Here is a 24975-nt window from a genome sequence, read left to right as displayed (position 1 = left end):
CCAGTCACAGATCTGGGTTCAATCCATCGTTATTTTGCTCACCACGCCACCCCAGTTCAGACATGGCCATATGCAAATCAGTCTTGACCCTGTGCCTCATGGGAACAGTCCAGCCCGAACTGCCAAGCCATGTCTTCCCTGGACCGGAATCAAACATCCTAGGACCAGTTTCGGGGTTTCACCCCTCTTCAGCCAGGATAGCTTGACTCCAGTGGCGTAGTGAGCCATGTTTGGGCATACCCTTCCCACATAAGGCGAATAGCAAAACACACAAGATGATGGACGTAATGTTGCACATTGGCAAAACATTCACCCCAGTCACAGATCTGGGTTTAATCCATCGTTATTTTGCTCACCACGCCACCCCAGTTCAGACATGGCCATATGCAAATCAGTCTTGACCCTGTGCCTCAAGGGAACAGTCCAGCCCACTAAAATCACCAGCCCTGGCACACTCAGTGCACTTTACTAGGGACCTACAGGTAAAACAAATATGCCAATCATGGATGACCAATGACAATAATAATTTAATCAGGGAGCACTTGCACTTTGGCACTGATCAACAGTGGCAAAGTGCCCAAAGCATCTAAACCAGCAAAAACGATTTCTAGCACAATTTCCAAAAATATAGGAGGCAGAGGCAAAAAGTCAGGGGAAACCACACCAAGGATGCCAGCTCTAACACAAGACCACTGGTCTTTGCAATCTGCAGAGAGGCCGAGGACTGTATAACCACAAATTCTGAACACAATTTTGATTCACTATGTGAAAGTAACAGTGCTTTCAGCCTGAACTTCAGAGCTCTCAATTGTGTCCCTGAAGCAGCTCAGTTCAAAGCATGCACTATGTACAAGTAATACGCTACATGAAAAACAAATTAAAGAAACACAACATCCTGGAAATAGCTAATACTCTTAGGGAATGTATGCTTAAGTAATACATGTGAAATATAGAGAGAAACTAAATTGCTGTCATGGATTACTCTAACGCTTTTTGTTATCTCTATTCAGAACTCATCACTGTTTGGCCAATTAAGTTAAGAACATGAATATATGGACTGATACAAACCTGTTTAAATGTCTGTTGTTAATTAATACTAGGTCGGACACCCAGAGGGACCCAGCCCACTTCAACCCCTGCATCTCCTCCTTTAGGGATTAAGAAATCTAAACAATTAGCGCACATTTGCACCTAAGGGCAGTTTTGAACTTGTGAAGATATTCGAAATAGGTATTTTGCATGTATGGGAGACTGTAGGCATTTCTGCTTGCTGCAGACAATGTTTGTGGTAAGGTTGGGAAATCAGCAGTAAAAACGGACCCACCAGACCATAAAACAGGCCCACAAACAGCAATAAAAATTGACCAGACACTGATCTGCTTTACCGGCCCTTCTGGCATTGCCTGATTGCCCTAAAGGCCAGTCTGACCCTGGCTTGCGAGGGAAAAAAGATTGTAGAACGAAGGGGATGAGGGAGCGTGGTATGGTGGGTATATCAGGACGAATAAGGGGGAACCAATGGTGAAACTTGGAATAACAACGTACCCCATGAATGGGCGGAAGCGAATGAAAAGTAGGGGAGACAAACCGGGCTGCATTTCTTCAGGTGCTGCCAATAAACTTCAATATGAGGTGTCTACCAATCAATGACGATGGAGAGGTTTATGTCAATGTAAGCTCCAGGACCCATAGGTAATTAGGGCAAGTAGGTTCCTTGTATTTGATGCAAATGGTATGCAGGCTACCCTCATTTTGTCTGTGTTTTCCAGTGTTGTAGTCATTTTGTTTCATGCTAAGGAGGTCTCATAGTTTATGTACCCAGTACATCTGGTCTAGGATTTTGTCAGTTCCCCTCCTGTTAGTAATAACTTATTTGGCGGCAGAAAGGTCGAGTGCTTTAGCTTGGCCTGTACATGAGAGCAGTGGGTATGTGAGTGCTTTTGGAAAACCAAGGATGATGTAGCCTGGAAAGAGTGGGAGATGTGCATCAAAAATCACATTTATGTCGGATATCACAGCTTGCCAATACCTATTATTTTGGTGCATCTCCATAAAAGGTGAGTTAGAGTCCAAGGGCTTCAACAGTTGGGCAAGCATTCTCTCGAGACTGTGGTCCTTCCACTTTGCCATTTATGATGAGGTGTAATACCAATAGTGGGTAACTTTTAACATGGCCTCCTTGCCCTCTCTACTTAACCCTGTGGGGTGGGTTCTGTGAAAGATATCAGCCCATTAAATGCCGAAAAGTTTAAGTTTTAACTCTGTTTTCCCTCATCTCTAAGCTGGTGTTTTGCCTTTTGGGGCATTCTGGTTGAGAAGTCAGTAGAGCTCGGAGAACATTTGTTTGTCATTCTTCTTGGTCAACAGCCATAGCAATCATATTTTAGTTGATTTGACATTGACAGGCTACTGACAAAGATCTTTAAAAAGGGTAATGAGTAATTTGATAACTGAAAAGTAGGTTTTACTGATTTCCATACAAATCACTTTAAAACCAATATTTTTAAATTTAGTTCAGTACGACAAGATTTTTTGACAATTTTCCAAACATTCCTTCTATCAAATGATAATGATCTCAGGTAATATTTTTCTGCCCATCTTCAGAAAGTTGATCCTGTTTGTTGACCAAAGAGTTGTTTTCAGGCTGTTCATCAAGAGGTTGCAACAAGTGTGTATATGCCTATTGGAAATCCAATAGGTAGAACTGAAGCTATGAATTTTTAAAGAATATATTGAAATATAGTGCTTAGAAACAAAGTGTACACCAGGGCTATCTGATCACGCTGGACCTGGTAAAATCCTAAAAGTAAGGCTGACCGTGAATGAGCACAGGTTGAAAACACGAGCCACTCCAGGCCTGCTGAAAACAGTACCTTCACGGAGGAAGCATTAATGTCGAGGAGCAAGATGTGAGAAGCAGTTGGAGGCGATGCTTCAGCTTGATCCGTTGGATTGTAGGCAATGTGCCAGTTCTGAGACACACAGTTGGCAGATGCATCATAGTCGAACCCCTGGTGAAGAAGACAACATGTCGTCGTCAAGCTGCGCAGTTGGCGATGAGATGTCCTCGGAACGACGATGTGTTGGCGTAGATGGGAATGCATCAGTTCCGAATGGTGCAAAGTCGGCATTGCATGGATTCTGGCAGAGACAGCCAGAAAACCAACTTTCAAAGACCTAGATCTAGATTGGCATCAATTGGCAGGGCAGGACTCACAGTTGACAAAGTCCAGAGGCAGTAGCAGGGTTGAATGAAGTCTTTGATGTCCCTGGGATTTCAGAATAGGAGGCAAGCCGACAAGTCCTTGGAGTTACTTGGTTCTGGGGATGTAGAGATGCAGGACCAGTCCTTTTCGCTACCAGGCAAGGTGGGCAGTAGGCAGCAGTGTAGGCACAGCAGAGCAGGATTCCAGCAGTGTGACAGTCCTTTCAGAAGCACAGCAGTCCTTCTTCTTGGCGGAGTGTCCTAAGGTCCAGAAGTGTACTGAGTTAGTGGTGCCAGGGGTCAGGGGTCAAGTACTTTTACCCAGCTGTACCTTTGAAGTGAGGGAGACTTTAAAGGGAGGCCTTTGAAGTGCAGTTCTATGGGAGGGGACAGGCACAGACCTATTCAGTTGCAAGTCTCAGCTCCTCCCTCCCATCCTGCCAAGGATGGCCCATCAGCCTGGTGATGGCCCATCAGGATGGGAATTGCCAATCAGACACACCTAAGCTCTCTTTCTGCGTGGCTGCCTAGAGGGAATGCTCAAAGCCCAGCTGTCACCCACCTCAGACGTGTATTCAGAGACAGGCAGAGGCACAAAATGCTTAAAGTAAGAAAATAGAAACTTTCTAAAAGTGGAATTTTCAGACTTCCAACTTAAAATCCAGCTTTACCATAAGTTGTGGTTTTACATAGTGAGTCCAGAGACACCAAACTCAAAATATCAATTGTTACCCAATTGGAAATTACACTTATAAAATGTAATAAGGTAATCCTAATGTTAACCTATAGGAGAGATAGGCCTTTCGCAGGAGTAAAAAACTAATTTAAGAGTTTTTCACTACCTGGGCATGTAAAGCTTAAAAGTACATGTCCAACTTTTTAAATATACTGCTCCCTGCCTTTGGGGCTGTCCAGGTCCTACCTTAAAGGTGACTTATTTGTATTAAAAGGATGGTTTGGGCCTGGCAAGAAGGTTAATGTGCCAGGTCGAAATAACAGTTTAAAACTGTGCACACAAGCTCTGCAATGGCAGGCCCTGGACATGTTTAAAGGGCTACTAGATGGGTGGCACAATCGAAGCTGCAGGCCCACTGATTGCATTTAATTTAAGGCCCTGGGCACATGTAGTGCACTTTACTAGGCACTTATAGATAAATTAAATATGCCAATTGTGGATATGCCAATGTTGCCGTGTTTTCAGGGAAGATCACATGCAAGTTAGCATTGGTTAGCAGTGGTAAAGTGCCAAGAATACTAAGGCCAGCAAAAGTGAAGTCAGCCAAACCACTCCAAGGATGTCAGGTCTAACAGCGTTAAAAGGGTTGGTCTTGATTTGACTGAAGAATAACATTTTTTTTTAAGTAAAGCATGTCATGTTTCTGGTGTTTTGATAAGGCAGCTGATATGTTATGTCATCTCAAGTTGCAGGATTTCTGGTGTTTCCATCCACAGACAGAAGCGGAACCCACACACTTTCAGGGACATGTGGGGAACCTTGGAACCTAATTATCCCTGCTCTAATTTCAGCCAGCCTCCCACCTAATACCATGAGAGCCTATGAATTAGCCTTTTATTGCTACATTGGATACTGCACAGCCAATCCCCAAGTGCTGCTCTTCTTTTTAAATAATTGTCTGGGTTCTTTGGAACACATGCAGGTTCAGGGTAGTTCTAAATCTTTTGCTAGGGCGCACAAAGCGGTGGTTGTGTTCTTTGCAAAACTGAGGGAAGACTTGGACCATTCACATTCCTTTTTGATTAATCAATCCCTGAAGGGATGAGAGTGTTTGGAAGGGTCAATCACAGACCAAAGATGTCCCACTGATGTGGATATGCTGGGCGGGTTGATAAGGGTCTTGCACAAAGTATGCTGGTCAGGCTATGCAGTAACACTGTTTACTGCAGTCTTTTCTGTCACATTATATGGGGCTTTAGGGTCTCTGATATCTTGGCAAGATCCAAGTAAGAGAAATCCATGGGGGAGTTTTACTCAGTCATATCTCCTGGCTTTAGAATGATTTAGTTGTCACCATATTACGCTTCAAGTCAGACCAGCTGGGAAAAAAGGATCAAGTAATCCCCAGGAAAGCAGGTCGTTTTTCAGGGTGTTCAGTGTCTGCAGCATACACATTCTTGCAGATACGCCCTCACATGGCATCTGCTTCAATATTGATCCATGCCACGGGCATTCCCAAAGTACCAGTTCACGCAGGTTTTGCACGAAGATCTTTATGCGGAGGACATCCAGGGTAATTTCAGTGCACATTTTCTTAGGATAGGTGCAGCAAAATCTATGATAGGAGCAAGTCTTAACACTGCGGTGGTCAAGAGGATTGGCAGGTGGAAGTCAGACTGCTGTAAACCCAATGTGCGCCTCAACAGATATAGGTATGGTAGCTCTCACAGGTCGGGTTAGGTAATGAAAATGTTTTCAACTTCCATTTGGTTACATGTGACACATGGCTACTTCCAGTGTATAGGTTCTTGGTCATTCATTTGTGTGACAAGTGAAGTCTGACTTTCACCCAGCATCATTTATGCAGATAGGCAACAGACACAGGTCTTCAGTCCTACTGGGCTGGTAGGGATGGTCTTCATTTGGATGGTCTACCCCTGCTCGTCGAGGAGGTTGCAAGCAGCTGCTGACACTCATCATTCTTCATATCATTCTTCATATCAGCTTCAACAATTTGGTTATCATTTCGCTACCAACAGTACCCTCAGGTCCTTGTGCGATTTCCTAATATGCACAACAAAGATAAAACGAGCCAAGTGGAGAGGGAGATCCTTCACTCACCTGGTCCCAAAACATGGAACTCAATGACCATTGAATTGAGACTTTTAAAGGATTCAGCAAGAAACTCAAAACAAGGCTCTTTCCATGACTGCCCCATACACCGTTCTGTTGCCTTCTCTGCAGCGCTGGGAAGCCCTTGGGCAGCCATGGGCTCTACAAATCACATAAACATACATTGGGCACAAGGCCCCTATTAGAGAACTTCATGGTTGAAATTGCATGGTTGAAGAAGAGATGTCCAGGCTCGGTCATAGTATGGTCCCACATATTTCCGAGGGGGGGGGGTCCGGCAGCTAGAACGTTCCTCAAGGCACATTAATCAATCAGTCAGGTGTTTGAACCGCAAGATGAAATAACTGCACAACACAGCATGACTGAAGACAATTTCCCATGGTTGCCTTCATGGGGTGGGTGTGCTATTTCACAAGGATGGGGTTTCTGTCCACTCAGGTTAACAACTAGTTTGTGTTGAACTTTATGATTTCAGCAAACTGCAATTCTCACAGCATTAGGTTGCAGAACCTGGGCGAGTAGCGATGGTTTTCGGGAATCCAATCATACCTGTGGCAAGAGAGTAGTTATATTTGGCCATAAAATAGGTGGACAACCTTTGGCATCACAAATAAAAGTGCAGGCAAATTCAAGATGTAATTGTGTCTTTAAGCTTTTAGTTTAACCAGGTAGGGGTGTCATGGTCATGATTGAAGGGATGCAGCGATTGACCATAGCCCTACAGGGTACTCTACTATATGGCCCTAGGGATGCGGGGTGATGCTGCGCCAAGGGACCACGGTAGGGTTCGGTTGCTCAGTCCCATCTCTGAGTGCATGCCAGGGAGAGATTAATTTCTTAGGTTGCTCTGGCATGGTTGTTTTGGGAGATGAGCTTCCATGCTGGCCCTAGCTCCCTCTGTGATGAGAGAGCAAGTGAGCCTGTCTTGCAAAGGACAGCTTGTGGAGGGACCTGCAGAATTTACCAGGGCCCAAGTCAAATGAATTAGACGATGTTACAAGGGCCGGAGGGTTGATTAATCATGACTCTTAATGGAATGTGAGAATTTTTGGTAGGAGATTTTGTTTATTAGTTAAGACCTACGACCACACAATATAGTATATTTGTAAAATTGACTGTTCACGAAGACAACAGTGGAATTTTCATGATGCGATTATGAAGTGTAATAAATAGGGCTGGAGAATTTGTACATACTCTAACGCAAACAAACAGCTGGTATTGGGTGATTTTCTTGCGGTACTTCGTTTATCTTGTTGCCCAACTGATTGGTCTTGCTTTGGTCCCTCACCTATGTATGGGAGAGAGTATTTTGACCAAGAAGTAGAAGTCCAAGTATTGGCTCAATGTGCTGCCTCAGAAACTCAAGCAAAATACACCTGCAGCTTCCCTAATGCTCTCTGAGGGCACTACTAACTAGCAAGCCAATCATAAACACTCTGTTCTTGAAAGTGAGCTATTCCACATTTTGCATATTCCAGTGTACAATGAAACGTAACAAGAAAATTGCCAATTTTCAAAATATTAATAATCAATTGAGCCATTCCAAATAATATGCTGTCAAAGATAGGGGACATTTTGCATTAAAGCAGGGTTGGACTTACCTCCCAGGTGCTTTAATCACAACCCACTTTTGTCACTAGTTGGTACACTTTCATGGAAGACCACACCCCACATGCATGCAAGGAATCCTCCCCCTAGTGAATAGACCCATGTAGAAGAAAAAAGGTGCCAGTAAAATTCAGGACTCACTCTACAACATTACCTTCTCAATGCTCCTGGCTGCTTCTGGTTTTGACCACTATTTCACCCATGACTCAGTAAATTATGGAATACAGAGATGCGTTGTTTAGCTGCTGCAAACCCCTGTTGGGAACTGTCTGCTTCGTATGGGGAAAGTCATTGCTACAGAGCCAACAGACCTACAGATATCCCTGTAGTGTTGAAAGAGAAATGTAGCCCTTCACAAAGGGCCAGACAGGCCTTTTTAGGTCTCGCTTACGCAGCGCGCATACGCTGCATAGGAGACCTTTAGCCGTCGTTCAGCTCTTTTTCGAAGCACATACTCGTGCTTGTGGCGGCATACAGCTTGTGGAAGCGTGCAGGAGCGTGCCACAAGCACGAGTATGTGTTTAGAAAAACAGCAGACTGCGCGTGCATGCACACACAAACGCACCACTCCCGGGCCAGCAAACACATGCGCACGCCTCTCTCCTCGCCCACTCACTTGCTCCGCCCTGCTGCCTCTTCTCTTATTAAAAACATGCTTCATGTGACCATGCCGGTTTGCTGATGTATTCCGCGTGGGGTTGATTTTAGCGGCATGTATCTTTAGCAGCTGCAAACCTGTTGTCCAGTCAGTCTAAGATGTGTTATTGATTTAGTTAAAGGGTTACATTTGACTTTTGGTGCATCTTATATCATCTTGCGCACCTCTCTCCTCGTTCACTTACTCGCTCCGCCCTGCTGCCTCTTCTCTTAATAAAAACATGCTTCATGTGACCACGCCGGTTTGCTGATGTATTCCGTGTGAGGTTGATTTTAGTGGCATGTATCTTTAGCAGCTGCAAACCTGTTGTCCAGTCAGTCTAAGATGTGTTATTTATTGAGTTAAAGGGTTACATTTGACTTTTGGTGCATCTTATACCATCGAGGCTTCCACATCAGTAATTCAAGACTATTAATTCTTTACTTCAGTTCACTGACTCGATACAAATCCTGTGAAATATGAGTTTCAATCAATGGCTACCCTAAAATACTTCATTCAGTCAACGTTATTAAACTCAGTTTATTCTCTATATCTCTGAAGGGACAGTATGTTCATGTTGATTTAAAAAACTGTTTTCTTCCGTCAAACAGAAAATAGCGCACTTTGAAAAGACTGATAAATCCATGTGGTGAGGATTCCTGGAGATGACAGAGTGCATACGTGAGTCCTTATTTTGTCAATAGGAATAGATTTTTTATTTTTTGATGGAACGGTTTAATTACAGAATGTGTTTGAGCTTGGTTAGAATGTGCTTGTTTGTTTGTAAGTCTGGCCCGTTGATGAGCTGCTCGTCAGGTCGCTACCAAGGCATCGCGAGTGCACATCAAATGCGGAGTCTGCATCCTATGGCATAGACCCAGTGGGTACCTGTTTGAATACCACTATCATCATAGGGGTTACTTCTGTGTCTGACTCTGTAGTCCGTTTAGGTGCGCCATGTCTCCGGCAGCCATGTGTGTGACGGCGTTGGTTACTTTGGCAACGTTCGGCCATTTATACCACATGCGTGTGCTCTGCCCAGCCGCTACCAGCTAACAAGCATTGGCATAGCCAAAAGGTCTCGCCTTTGGCACCTTATAAGTATTTAGTTATGCAGCACAATATCCTTGCTGCAACAATATTAATTGTTGCATGGCTAAACACTTATAAGATCACAAAGGCGAGACCTATTGGCTATGCCAATGCTTGTTTCTAATCAGCATTTTCCCAGTGGGCTGGAGCCTTTGGAGGTTAGTTTTGAAAGCAGAGGGTCGCTACTTGCACGTATGTCGCTTTCTCCAGCTCCCTAAGATCAATTGCAGCAAGCGAAGGAGGACTTCAAGATAGAGAGAGAGGGAGGGAGCGAGGAAAAAGAATGTGAAACGAGAGGGTGGGGAGAGAAGGAGAGAAACAAAATTGATGGGTGGAAAGAGGACGATCGTGCAAGAAGGCAAAAGGATCGGGCTGGTTTCAGGACTTTCTCCAGTGTTGCTTTTGGTTTCCCAGTTTGGCCCTGGCTTTACACATAAAGTGTTTGATCGAGGAATTTCCTTGCATGTGACATAAAATTACCTTACTTGTAATGAAATAGATAGATTGAAACATGTTTAAAAATTTGTCAAATGGAACTGCATTGTTAAACAAGTGTTTTAAATGTATACTAGTGCATTTATCCATTTGTGTTCTTTTGCAGTCTTTCTATAATTTCATTATATAAGTGTAAATACTAGGCAGGGGTGAAATGTACATTTTATGTGGAGTGATTCACCTAATTTTGTGGATTTTGCATTATGCTTGTTACATTAAATTCCTGAAATCACGTAATTATGCCACCATTTGCGGTAAAAATGTACCGCAAATGAGCTCTACAATGTAAACATTTACCTCAAGAACACAGGCTCGCTGTGCTTTGTTGAAATGCATCCTCATGTCAAACATTTGCGCAAAGATGCATAGTGCAAAACGGCATATTTTAATTTTACCTAAAAATGTGTCATTTTAGACAATTTTGCCACAATTTAATCTAATTTCACAAAAGCAAATTTTGTGATTTTCGAACACCTATACAGCTTCATTTCTGAGTCTAGACAGAAACATAAGGCAACAAGTTCTATGAAACATTCAATTGAAAATGTGTTGAAAAATAAATTGGACTTGCAACACTTACCAGAACCATACACTGGTTCACCCGAGTTTGGCTTTCATGTCAATTTGCTCCTGCTGATCTTGGCAGGCCAAAAGTATAAATGCATAGGTGACAACTCGTGGCATTCAACCCGCCCCTGCTGCCAAGTGCACTAAACTGCAAATGTCCTTAGGAACAACAGTGTTAAATATATTCCAACTGTGGGCTTAGACATTACCATAAGTGCCTTATGGGGAGAGAAGTGTGCTTCATGGCCACCAAGACTCCACCTTGATCCAGGTACAAGACACTGTGCTCTTCTTCAAAGATCTGCAAAAATCATGCAAGCCACAGTCATCACATCTGAGTATTATCTTATGGGGTTCTCATTTACAACGTCAGTTTAAATTCTTGGCAACAAACGAGCAGTTCAACATTAGATTGTCAAATTCCATGTAACAATTCATACAGTTCTGCTATAATGCACAAGTTATGATGCACACACCTACAACCAATGGAATACGTTCAATTAATGTCGATTTCTATGTATTAAGCCTCACAAATCTTTCAGGAACCCACTAAATTATGCAAGTAAAGATTTAAAGTTTTTTTAAACTCAAACTGAGTTTTTTGGCAACAGCGCTCTATCGCTCAAGAGTGTTTCACTGTTGTGGTCGTGCAGCTGGGCAAGAAAGTAATTGGGCCACTATTGATGCCCACAGGAAGCTGGTTCTATTTGAATGATCAATTCCCATTCTTCACCCAGCAGAACAATGTAGAGCGGAATAGGCTGTCAAATGTATACTACAATCATATTGGCAGTAGGCTAAGGCCCTACATTAAAGGATTCATCTTTACATGTCATAGACCTTAAGTTGCATGAGACAGAATGAGGTGGGGTCTGCAGCTTTTGATAGAGGCATCCCCCTGTTAAAGTAGACATAATGCCATTGGCCAGATAAATTATACAACACCAGTGTTATTCTGGATTAAAATTATTTGAGCCTCACACATGCACAAACTGTACAGAAATGCTCTTAAAGAACTTCTTCAAATTTATCGGACAACGTTTTTCGATTGGTTTCATTGGTTTACTCATTTCCTCTCATTATTGTCAAACTTGAGCTGGGGAAAACACTGGTCCTTTCCTGCATTCAGTAAAAAGGCATTGTTACCCCTACTAGAGGTGTCAAAATGCCATTTGATTTACTTGTACAAGTACTGGTACCTATCAAATGGATTTTTTCTTTTTCAAAGAATTTGCAGATTACCCAATCTCCGCTAGATGAATTTACCCATACAAACACCTTCCAGTTTGTGCTATTTTTCATACTGATATCAACAAATCTGTATCTCACTCTCTTTTTCTGATTTGTATATGCTGGTTTTCACGTCCAAAATGGACACAAGAACACATTTTGCTCCAAGAAAAAGCACACAATTCTGAACATTTCATATAATTTCACATCATTTTCTTGGAATGTTGCATAATTTCTGCAAAGGGAAGTATGAGAATGTCACCAAGGCTTCCTTTTGAAGCTGCTCGGCTTTTTTTCTGAAGGAAAAACGGCCCATTCCCGGTTAGAATGGTACTAAGGCTACAACCTGATCCTCTTCCTCTGAATGTATCAGGGGCCTTGGTGATAGAGTCGGAGCATTGAAGAGCTGAGTAGGGCAGGACATACGGACGTTGGACCATCCACCCCCAGAATTCTGTTCTGCAAACAAGTGCAAAGTCAGTTCTCTAACCCTTGTGCTATCACTGAAAGTATCTCTGGAAATGTGGTGCTTTTCTTGGAAGACAAAATTACTCGGTTTAATCTCTGGATTAGACTTGCTGTCAGCAAATGAGCTGCTGCTCAATACCAAACTTAAAATTCCAATGACATTGGACAAATAACTCCGGCCTTTTCAGTAAAAACATAACACAGCTAATACATTTTGTCTGTCCGAACAACCACCACTTCACCCTGGGCAGTGGATGCAAAATGACAAAGGGCTAATTCAACTGCTTGCAGCACATTTTAAATGAAAAATTAATACTTACTGTTGTATATCAGAGACACTGAACAGATCAGAACTCCAGGATCTCCCCGATCCATCCCTCTGGTTTCAATAGTGAGCATGAAAGGAGCTTACGGGAAGGAGAGACAATCCTAGAGATATTCAGAAAGCAAAGCCGCCATTGTACATCTTACTAAATGCCTGCTCTTATCTGAGTCAAGTTTCTACTCTAGTGCTCGAAATTTTGAGCAGGTAATGGAGGGGCTGCCCCACGTGCAAATACGCTCAGAACCACATGAAGGCTGAAAATTCCTGCTTGGAGGCATCAAGAACACATACCAGGGGCATGGCTAATTTGGTGGCCAGGACGGACGCACATTAATGAGCTCCGTGTAGGCCCTGTGAAATCCGGATAAAATATTCACCTCCCACAGCTCCCTGCAACACAGTGAGCTGATTTCCAGTACCAGGGTCCCCCTGGGTGGGACTGGAGCCCGGTTTGGTGGATCGGGGATAAGGTGTCCCATTGTCTGTGAAGAGAGGCCACCTACACTGTAACGAATGGGCCACTGTAGCTGAAGTCCGAGGCATGCACAGCGACCTGCAAAGGAAGGCCCTGGCCCCGTGGTAAGGGAACAGAACTGTGGAATCAGAGGGGACGGACTGCTGAGACCCTCCACCCTGCCTCCCCCCTCCAACATGCATTCAGACTGTGGCAGCACAGAAAGACCAGAGCTGCCTGCCCAGGACACCCACACCACGTCTGGAGCATTGCATGCTCTGGGTAAGTGGAGCAAGCTTTGGAGGAGACACCCAGAGCTGAGTGCGCATTGGAATGCGGGAGTAATCTGGGCAGAAGGGCATGGGCGGTAGCCTCGCAGGGAGAATGAGCCGGAGACCGGGCGCTGTGGCCCGGGGAAATCGAGAGCCGGAGGCGCGAGTGAACCACAGAGACTTGGAAAACATCGCAACGGGAAGAGATTACCCTGTCTGCCCAGACTTTCTCCCCCTCTGCCTTCCCCCACACATCTCCTGAAAGACAAAACCTCCTCTCAGGGACTTTGAAAGGCACATACTAGGCAGTACAATGGCGAAAAGACCCTGAGGCGCGGAAGGTGCCAGAAATACGAAGTACATCGGACACCTGTTTAACGTACCACTCTTCGGCTTGGGAACACAGGCTATATAATATAAAAGCAGCCTCCTCAGTACAGGGGGAAGACAGAGCTGACCGAAACAGGGCTGTGACCACTGAAACTTTGTCAAAGCAGCTGAAGCTTTATTTCAGGCAACCAAAGTGACGGCCTGTAAATATGTAACACATTAACCAGGTGAAAGGCAGAAATACACTACCCGGAACAGCTCGCTCCCCACACAGCACCAAAACTGAGACATTGACGACGGGCACAAACTGTTAAGTTTGACAGACATCTGGTGCCTGACCATCCCTTTTCTTGCCACTTCCCTTCCCAAAGCAGAACACAGAAGATAGTGAACTGATTTGGTAACATAAACCGCAAGACACTCATGCAGAATGGTGAAATCTAAAACAGACAGGATAACTGCACCACAAAGAGATACGCAGGGAGCAACACTCCGCCCTGCTGACGATGAAGCTACAGACAAAACATTGGTGTCCACACTGTTAGAACACTCTCAAATTTGAGGAACTACTTAGGGACGTAATGGACATCAAGTCAACACTGGAACCCAAAATCAAATCGATCTGTATTGACATGGTTATCCTACTGTGTAGACCATAAGAAATTAAAGGAGTATGTGGAGGAGTCTGAATCTACTTTAGCAACACTACGCCCCATGGTGAAGCACTCAGACCAACGCACAGGTGTGCTACAATCAGAAGCAACTTACCTGCGCGACCGCCTCGAAGACCGTGAAGGGCGGTCTCATCGCAATAATGTACGCATAGTGGGCCTGCTCGAATGAGTGGAGGGCCACAGTATGGTACTCTTTTTAAAAGATAGGTTTGTGGGAACGATACTGCAAGGTAAACAATCTGTCTTCTTCTCGATAGAGAGAGTGCTCAGAGTACCAGGTGGGCCACCCCACCCAGATGCAGCTCCAAGAACCCTGGTAGCACGCTTATTCAACTATCGAGACAGGAAATATAGTCAGCAGGTTATTGAGAGCAAAGGGACTGTGGTCTATCGAGAATGGCAAAGTACAAATTTACTCGGATTATACTTTGGTCGTCCGGAAATGCAGATCCTCCTTTGCAGCAGTGAGGAGGGTGTCAAGCGAACACAAAATAAAATATGCACTACAGTTCCTAGTCCCTCTTCGAATTCAACATGATGACACAGCGCAATTCTAAAAACCCCAGAAGCAGCCTGGGATTGGTTGGAGCAGGCAGGACTGGTACCAACCTGGGGAGGAGAATCAGCCTCAAAGTAACCTTGGCAAACACAGCAAAGATGAAGGAAATGCACAACACATCAGTCAAAAGGTCCCACTAAAGAACAAGCGATGAAGGAAAGAGCTAAAGCAGTATTAGATGTTGAGAAACATGTGTTGTCCTCCTCCTCTACAGCTTCTGGCTCAGAGATAGAGATTCAATAAGATGAACGACCACACCTCTCAGCCACCCAGATAGTCGCGGCGATAGGTGATGGCCCGACAGTGACACCACAAATGGCAGACAACGTGATATGACAATCCATCACGAGGTTTGGTGTAGACATGGGTGGCCAGGTGGGGCAAGCATGCTATTGACATGAACATACTGGGACACCATCCCCTTTTGAAATGAGTACGGATAGGCAGTACACGCATGAAGGGCCTGAGCTGGTCGCTTGACAGCCCCCCGACAAGACTTTCTGTATAGACCATTGTTTTTTTCTATACACAGATCTGTGTTGTTATCATGCATCTCAGAGCAAATGGTTGGCCGCCCGTTGCCGCACCTGCTAGAATGTGGGAGTTGGGCTTTAATATTGTTCTTCTTTTTCATTTCTTCAACATGAGACGGATGTACATTTTCTACTTATAAGAATGAAGATCTTGCCTAGAATATACTCAGTAGGTTTTAAGGCCTGGGTGGGGATATTTTATGTGTGATAAAAATACAGTCTATTACCCTGATATGTACCCACAGACGCATGTTCTGGCTCCAATAACAATATTAACTAGGAATATCTGTGGTTTGGGGGTTGCACTGAACGGTATCGAGTATATCAATACCTTAGAGGGCGGAAAGTCAATATAGCATTACTAAAATAAACACATCTCACCACACAAACACTTGAGGCAATACATAAACGATAGAAGGGGACACTGATTGGTACTACTTATTCTAGTTACGCAAGCGGCACGCTAATATGGGTGGCACCAAGGACACCTTTAGAGATTAAACACACCTGTACCGAACTGGAGGGCAGATACGTGGTATTGTAAGAAAACTTGGATGGTCAACCACTGACACGATTTATGCACCTAGTACCAACCAGTCGTCCTTTTTACATTCCCTATCACCCACATTATTATATGACATATTAGCTCCTGTTTTCTCTGGTGGAGACTAAGAAAGTTGCGGAGTTTTCTGAAATCCGCGTTACGTCAAGTTGGCGAGCGTGAGCGAGGAAAATCTACCTCCCAGCGAGATTTTACCTCATTCGCGATCGTCAATGACAAGTTGGCGAGCACAGAAAATCAATCTCTTGGCGAGATTTCAAAACGCAGGTGGTCGGATTTCTCATTGTTAGTGGTCGCGTATGCTCACGACCACATTCCATTGAGAAACTGTCCGTTCATATTGAGAAAGCTGCAGCTTGAGAAAAAATATCTACTCGATCAGCAGAAAGGAACCAGCACCCGCTTCCACTGTGCATGGTGCCGTTCGCGATGATTGCACACTGAGAACAAACATCCGGTGCTGAAAATCACTGTGAACATCATTTATCTAATGCGCTCCGCTGCTTGCGAAGCTCTGTGCAGTGTAGCAGTGAGTTTTTTTTGCACTTCATAGGAAAAGATCCTTGATTAATTAATCAAAATCTAACATTACCAAGAACTTGTACCAATAATGGTTGTGATTTTATTTCATCACAAAGCAGGAGTTAATCAACTTATAAAGCACAATGTATGTCACGTTTGGACAATTTTAGAAAAAAGCGGGTGCATCCAGGATGGAGTGGGAAGTGCATGGGAGGGGTTTGTGATGGTGATGTGAGGAGGGAAGGTAATGCATATATATACATCAGCAATCAATATTTACAACCTATCCAGGCAGAACGACTCAACGTTTCGACCCCTATCAACTCAGGGCGCGAAATTCCCTGTTTTCAATAGGGGTCGAAATAGGGGTCGAAACGTTGACAATTTTTCTACTTCATTGTCAAACATGGATGACAGAGATTTTATATCTGCATTTATTTTGTTATGATTTGTCATATATGTACAGGCCAGTCGTTCTGGATGCACCCGCTTTTTTCTAAAATTGTCCAAACGTGACATACATTGTGCTTTATAAGTTGATTAACTCCTGCTTTGTGATGAAATAAAATCACAAACATTATTGGTACAAGTTCTTGGTGATGTTAGATTTTGATTAATTAATCAAGGATCTTTTCCTATAATTGTAAGTGTTTAGACTGTTCTCCACTGTGACACTAACTTATGTATCACGTCTTTTCTTTTTACAACAGGCTTTTTTTCATCCATCCACAGTCGTACCTTGTCAATGCTGTCAGAAGTGGTTGAAAAACGAATCATTGTTTTTAAATCTTTTAGTACCTAAACGTATGCTACAATGATCTAGCGTAGACAGGATACATAAATTATAGATGGTTCCACCATCAAGGCAGAATCTGGTCTGACACTAAAGGCAAATATTGTCTTCAGAAACACAGGTCGACAGATCTTCCAAAAGAAGAATGGCATGATACTAGGTTCTCAACATCATAAAGGGCTGTGACCTGATACACAACAGACATGGAGCTCTTCCTGTGTGTTATCTGAACCAATTAACCTATCCAACACTCATTGAGTGAATTTAGACTAAGGGACTAGAGTGGGAGATCAAAAGTAATCAATTCCTAAGGTAGCCCATAAAGCCTCAGTCACTCTCAGTATATCCTCCCATGTCACCCCATCATCAGCTACAATTCTCCCTTGTAAATTCTACTTTGTATCTATACAAGGTGATAATTCCCGATTGGCAACTCAGCTAATATAGAGTAGTAATATCCTGCTTTAGTGATAGCACTGTTGCAATTGAGCTTGTTCTGTTGCGCTTCAATGCGATCAAATTGGAGCCGATATTTACTGAAACCCCTTAATTTACAGCTACTGTCTAATTCATTGAACTGTTTCTCTCTATCGACTCATTTAGGTACTCAAAAAGGTTATTTATATATTACTTTTGCACAGGGACAGGATTATAAAAATGTTTGTTGAAATATTAGGTGAAGCCTTTGCCCAGTGTAATGTTCTGGTCAGGTTTAATTACTAAGCCCCAAGTTCAGGTATAAACCACTTGGCACCCGATCATTGGCCATGCTGTAAACCTCGAACCTGTACAATTACTGGTGCCAGAAACATTTTTTGCTCAACTCTTCGACACATCTTGTTACAACTCAGAAGATGCGTTATAATAGAAGGACATACTCTCGACTTGAGAAGCTCTTCATTTTTTATACTGACGGGGTAAAGTGGTGCCTCATTTTATTCTTCTCAACTGTTGGCAACTCAAAGGGTATCCAACGGCGTTTGTCGTGTCCAGGGATTCTAATGAGCATGTATAAGTGGAGCTCACGCAGGAAATTACTTAAGAGATTTACTTATCAACTTATGAAAGATTTTAAAACCAAATGTTTCCCAATTATGTCAAGAGAGACAAATGAGTGAGGGTGGTCACCATGAAAACAGACATTCAGAGTTTTCACATTCAAAACGTGTAGAACATTCAGTCATCTGCCCTTTCGCCTTGTTGCCATGAAATCGCCCTCTAGGTCACCAAGTGAGATTTAAAACAAAGTCCCTGTTCCTAAAAGACCCTGATCAATGTGCATTAGCTTCTTGCCACAGAGGACAGCATTCAGGATTTTAACTATAGCTAGTTTCTGCTTTTAACCACTGGCGAATTTAAACAAAAACAACCATTATACTGAAACTACGTAATTTAAATCCATAAAAAAAATATAAAATTATCCACCTGAATAGCCCCCAGATGAGATTTTGCAAAGACTAATATTGCTAGACCACCCGCTAGTTTTCCGTTAATAGTTTATTCAGGGTCAGGGGAGGAAAAATATACATAATGCCGCAGTAGGGAAGTTCCTGTTCTATCTATCTTTTGTGTAATATTTATCCCTATAAAATAAAAGCAAAAGCACTGAGATCCCTCAGCCATCTCTCCCAACAACAAACATTACATGGGTGTACTCTAATATTAGTACTTAGAAGCAATAGGATTCTAAGTTCACAATGGTTTTTGCACCATTAGGAGAGTGAAATAACTGCTACACATTTTATATACTTGCTCATATTTAAGGCCTCCACCAGATAACTGCAAATTGTACTTGGAGTTCTGTGAAAGGCCAACTAATTTACAAATCTTAGTATTATGCACGCTCCCTTTCCCTTCTTGTTGACATTTTTTCTGTCCTGTTACATTTCTAGAACCAATGATTTACCACTGAAAATGGACAGCTATTTTGTGAAGAAAAAGTTAATATTTCAAAAACAGTATTAACACCACAAGATCTGATAGTTTAATGATAATCTATATAAAGTAGGTTTTAATACCCACAATTCTCTGATCATTGCATCAATATTGCACAGAATCATTATGTAGTCCTTTGGGGGCATGGTTTATCGACAGCACAAAAGTTTTATTTTAGCAGTTGTGGGTATACAATGTTTATTTTGTGATTGTGTAATAGCAGCAGTTCTTAACCTTTTGACTTTTGTGGATCTCCACTGAATCATTATTGGAATCCTGCGACCCTCACTGAGTCATTACTGGCAGTTGGGGACCCGCGGCCTAAGCAAATTCGATGATTTGAACTTCAAAACAGTCCTCAAAAATACGAAATCAACTATTCACCAACCACATGCTCAGATAAATAAATATTTTGATTTACAATCAACTGTAAAAAACAATATTTTTTAGTGAAATGTTCAATTTTGCTTCTTTATTTGTATATACATTATTAATTCTAATATATTCATATTCATATTAATTTCATTTTGTAACACAGTCACAGACCCCTGGGTAGGCCTCGACGACACATAGTGGTCCTTGGACCACAGGTTAAGAACCATTGTGGTGCATCTTTTCTATTCAATGTAACACGAGTTTGGGAATCTCACATGGTAAATATGAACAAGAATTTACCAGAATTCGCACTCCCCCCCCCCCCCCCCCCCATGAAGGGTCACTGTCAACATCAAATACAGCATGTAGGTGAGGAGAAGAAAATGAATGTGCTCTTTTGAATATTTCTCAATTCAATATGGACCTGTGCTACAATAAGGACTGAGTAGCTGCTTGGACAATTACTAAAAAATAATAGATTTTACCATTTATACAATAAAGGAGGAGTTTAATGACAATTTCCTGGAGGATAATTGGTGTGGTTACGTGGTGAAGAACAGGTTTGAAAACAAATTAGAGGATGTGGAAACCATAGCTTGTTCCACTTTTCATATCTTTGTGTTGGAGGAGGACAGAAAGGATAAAATTCTACATTGTTAGGATGGGCGTTTCCTTGGTAATAAAAGAAAGAGATTCAGTGTAGACAGCTGAACAATCAAGAGGTAGGAAGTTTAGAAGGGGCCTTTGGTCATGGTCGTATGCATAGGATACTCATTTCCCTCTTATGTTTAGTGCCCTTGTAAAATGAGTAAAGAAAGAGCAGTGAAAATCAACACATATGTTTTTGGGGATGACTATTGCACTTTGCCTCGCCTCAGAATGGGAAAGACTTCATGGCAGAGGAATAACTGCAGATGTGGGCTATTCAGTACGTAATCCTTAACATGTAAATATTCCTGAAACACAGGAACTGAGAAGTACATTGAAGTCTTTAATTCCATGAAAATATTGATTGACAAACCTCACTAGGCTAAAAAAAAAAGCATAAGATGTGAATTTCAGAAATTTTACTTTCTTTGAAAGAATCACATTTTTTTTATAACCAATTACTATTACAGTGTGGGGGAGTGCCAAATTGAATGAAAAAGCTTAGGCTCAAGTTTCCACTTTTCAAACCTTAGCTGACAAGTAGCACTGCACTGGCTGTCCAGGGACTCCCGGTTGAGACCTAATGTATGAACCACTTCTGACTCAATCAATCAATCAACCAATCAGGGTTTGTTAAGCGCAGCTACTCACCTGAAAAGGGTCACAAGGCACTGTGGGGAGAGGGGTGTGCAGCTCCTGGATGCTCACAGTGATTCATCGAAGAGCCAGGTCTTGAGGTCCTTCAAGAACTTGGAGAGTGTTGGTGTCTGTAGGAGTTTGAGAGGGATGGTGTTCCATGCCTTGGCTGCGAGGAAGGAGAAGGAATGTCATCCTGTTCTGGTCTTCTTGATGCGCGGCACCATCGATAGGGACAGCTGGGCTGAGCGGAGGTATCTTTGGTGTGCGTGGAATGAGAGGCGGTGGTTCATGTAGGTGGGTCCGGTGTTGTGGAAGGCTTTGTGGGCATGGGTGAGAAGTTTGAAGGTGATTCTCTTCTTGACGGGGAGCCAGCGTAGAGTCTGCAGGTTTTGAGTGATGTGGCAGTGGTGCAGTATGTTGAAGACTAGTCTGGCGAAGGCATTCTGGATATTCTAGAGTTTGCAGGTGAGGTTCTTGTTGATCCGGGCATAGAGTGCAGTCTGCTGCTGATGAGGGCATGGGTTACGGTTTTCCTGTGTTCGAGGGGAATCCAGTTGAAGGTCTTTCATAAGAGACGGAGGGTGTGGAAACAGGAGGAAGTGACAGCATTGATTTGGCGGTCCATTTTGAGTTCGGAGTCTAGGATGATTCTGAGGTTGCGTGAGCGGTCGGTGGGGGGGTGGGTTCCCAAAGGCAGGGGGCCACCAGGTGTCGGGGTGTGGGACCATGATGAGTACTTTGGTTTTGTCCGTGTTTAGTTGTAGGCAGCTGTTCTTCATCATCCTGGTGACTGCTTCCATTCCTTCTTGAAAGTTGTGTTTGGGGATGTTGGGTTTTTAGATATAGAAAGGATGAGTTGGGTGTCGTCTGCGCACGATACAAGGTTAAGTCCGTGGGATCTGACGATGGGTGCGAGCTGGGCCATGTAGACTTTGAACAGTGTGGGGCTGATGGAGAATCCTTGGGGGTCCACAGGTTGTCGGTGTGGGATCCGAGAGGAAGGGTGGGAGTCTGACCTGCTGCGTTCTGCCAGAGAGGAATGAGCTGATCCAGTTGAGGGCCTTGTTCTGGATTCCTGCATTGTGGAGTCTGTGGGCTGGGGTGCGGTGTGAGACTTTGTCGAAGGATGCAGTGAGGTCCAGGAAGATGAGGGCCACAGTCTCTCCTCGGTCGAGGAGGGAGCGGATGTCGTCTGTCGGGGCGGGAAGGGCGGTTTTGGTACTGTGGTTCCTCCTGAAGCCTGATTGGGAGGAGTCAAGGGTGTTGTTTTCTTCTATGAAGGAGGTTTGCTGAATGTTGGCAGCTTTTTCAATGACTTTCGCTTGGTATGGTAGTAAGGAGATCAGCCAGACGTCTTGAGGTCGTTGGGGGCCACAGAGGGTTTTTTAAGGAGAGGGTTGATCTTGGCGTGCCTCCAGTCGTCTGTGGCTCTGTGGTAGATGTGGTGGGAGCAGGGGTCTGTGGGGGCCCTGGAGTGGGTTGACTTCATAGTGTACAGGGTGTCTTCAATGGTGATGGTGGTCCAGCTGTCAAGTGTCGGCTGCGAGTTGTAGGGAATGGTGGGTTTAGGATCTGCGTATAGGTTGTCGTAGTCGAATTTGTCATAGATGGTCTTGATTTTGTGATGGACGAAGGCGCTGAGTCTGTCGCAGAGGTCCTGGGAGGGTGGTTATGTTGGATGTCTCACTGTTGGGTTGGGCGAACTCTTTGATGATGCCAAAGAGTTCCTTAATGTTGTGGGTGGAGATTCTGTCCTGGAGAGCTTTCTTCCTTGAGTATCTGATGAGCTTGTGGTGGACGGCTGTGGCTGCTTTGAAGTTGTCAAGGTCTGCTGTGATTTTGGAGTTTCTCCATAACTGTTGGAGGCATCTGCAGGTTCATCTAGATTCTCAGAGTTTGGTGGAAAATCAGCTGGCTCTCTTGGTGTTTGGGTTGGAAGTTTTCATGAGGAAGGCGATAGTGTTGGCGCAGTCGGTGATCCAGTTGTGTAGGGTACGGGCGGCGGTGGTTGGGTTGTCGTCCGAGACAGTGGGAGCCGAGCTGCTGAGGGAGGCGGTGAGCTGGTCATCAGAGATCGTGTTCCAATTTCTGCGCTAGGGCTGGTGTGAGTATATTTGCGGGTATTGTTTGTTTTGAAGGTAAAGTGGGCGCAATGATGGTCCATCCATGGGATTTCAGATGTGTGGCTGAAGTTGATGGAGTTTCATGCTGGATATATATGGTTTTTGAGTGTTTTATCCTGCTGAGTGTGAGGGTTCTGGTACGATCTATTTGAGTCTGATGTTGAGGAGGTTGTCCAGGAGGGAGGTGGAGTTGGGGTTTTGGAGGTGGAAGTTGTGGTCTCCCAGCAAGGTGTAGTCAATGGAGGTGATGGCTTGCGGGGTGATAATGTCAGTGATGGAGTCAGATAAAGGTGCGCGGGGTGTGGGGGGTTTGTAGATGTGGGTGCCTCGGAGGCTGATGGTCGGGTTGGTCTGCATCTTGAAGTGGAGGTTTCCATCAGGTCTGTGGGCCAATCGGTGTAGGTGCTCAGTCGGATGGTGCACTTGTAAGTGATGGCAATGCCTCCTTCGGGTCAGTTGGGGTTGTCCTACTGGGTGATCTTGAAGCCTTCGGGAATGGTGATGTCAGTTTCAGATTTCGGTAAGGAAGGCGACGTTCAGGTGGTGCTATCGGGGAGGTCCCAGATTTCTGCGGCATGTCTGTGGAGGGAGCTGATGTTGAGGAGGATGCATTGCAGGGTTTGGGGTGTGATGGAGTTGTTGCTGGAGGGTGGAAGTGGGTTATGGGTCTCGACGAAGGAGAAAGAGTGGTGGCAGTGTCGGCAGGTGAAGGGTCCATGGGTGTTGATAGGTGAAGAGACCTTTCAGTTGTTGTTCTTGCTGGCATTGAGTGCATAGATAGCCGTGGGGCTGTAGCATTGGTGAATCAGAGGACCATGGTCCCTGGTGCTGGTCGGGCGCAGATTGACTTGCCTTTGGCCAGCCGCCATTAACTAGGGGTCATGGGAGGGCAGGACAGGTGGGAGCATGCAGTAGAGGAAGGGGCCACAGGGCAACAGCTGTGGGCGAAAAATGGTGCAGAAAAAAGGAAAAATAAAAAGACTAAAAAAAGAAATGGGGAAAATGAAAAGGAGAAAGAAAAGGAGAAAAGGCAGGTACAGGAAACAGGTAAAACAGAGGAAAAATAAAGGGACACCGGCAAACTGAGGAACAGTGGAACAGAGGAAGCAGGCTAAAAGCAGAGACAGAAGCAGAGCGAGGTGCAGGGTCCTCGAACAGCAGTCAGTGGCGGCGCAAGGGGCACTCACGGTGGACCTGCCCACTGTGAGAGCAGTATCCTGACCAGAAGGTCAGGAATCTTGCTCGCCATAATGCGGAGCGGCCACCATCAAGTAGGGGTTGGGGAAGGCGGGACAGTTGGGAGGCAGGGGCACGCGGGAGGGGGAGGAGCCACGGGGACAGTAGCGGCGGGAGAAAAACAGCACAAAAAAAGGAAAAATTAAAAGAGACTATAAAAGAAAGGGGGAAAGAAGATAGAAAAGGAGAAAGGGCAGGTACGGTAAACAGGTAAAACAGAGGAAAAATAAAGGGAAACAAGAAAACAGAGGAAGCAGACTAAAAGAAGAGACAGGAGCGGAGAGAGGCACAGGGGCCTCGAACATCGGTCAGTGGCTGTACTTGGGGCAGAGGCACTCATGGTGGAGCTGTGTGCTGGGAGAGCAGTATCCTGACCAGAAGGTCAGGGGTCTTGCTCGCCCTAATGCGCAGGGCCTACCTTAAATAGGGGCTGGGGGAGGGTGGGACAGCTGGGAGGCGGGAGTGAGAGTGAGCGGAGGGGCCATGGGGTCAGCAGAGGTGGGAGAAAAACAGTCCAAAAAAATGAAAAATAAAAAGAGACTAAAAAAGAAAGGGGGAAAAGGAGAAAGGCAGGTACAGGAAACAAGTAAAACAGAGGGAACATAAGGGAAACTGGCAAACAGAGGAAGCAGGCTAAAAGAAGCGACAGGAGCGGAGCGAGGCACAGGGGCCTCGAACAGCAGTCAGCGGTGGCGCTAGGGGCAAAGGCACTCATGGTGGAGCTGCGTGTGGGTTGAGCAGTATCCTGCCCAAAAGTTCAGGGGTCTGACTGTGCTCTGTTCACTTTTGTTTTTTTAGATCTAATGTGCTTGCTGCAACACAATGGAGTGCTTCTCAGTTGGGTTTGACTCTTCAAATTGAGGGTCAAGCTTGGTGTCTAATTT

General features: G+C 44.4%; 1 protein-coding gene across 2 annotated transcripts in view; it reads right to left on the bottom strand.

Moving 5' to 3' along the window:
• LOC146867033 (VPS10 domain-containing receptor SorCS1-like) overlaps positions 1-24975 on the bottom strand; it is a 3068338-nt gene that overhangs the window by 659895 nt on the left and 2383468 nt on the right. For both annotated transcript variants that reach the window (XM_085603449.1, XM_085603451.1), the window contains exon 13: positions 10623-10714. In XM_085603449.1, coding sequence (XP_085459575.1) covers positions 10623-10714 — 92 coding nt within the window. The remainder of the gene's footprint in view (positions 1-10622; positions 10715-24975) is intronic.

The sequence above is a fragment of the Triturus cristatus genome, chromosome 1_2, assembly GCF_964204655.1.
Source record: "Triturus cristatus chromosome 1_2, aTriCri1.1, whole genome shotgun sequence".
Lineage (NCBI taxonomy): Eukaryota > Metazoa > Chordata > Amphibia > Caudata > Salamandridae > Triturus > Triturus cristatus.
The sequence above is the reverse complement of the archived record's forward strand: the minus strand, read 5'-3'. Positions and strand labels throughout refer to the sequence as shown.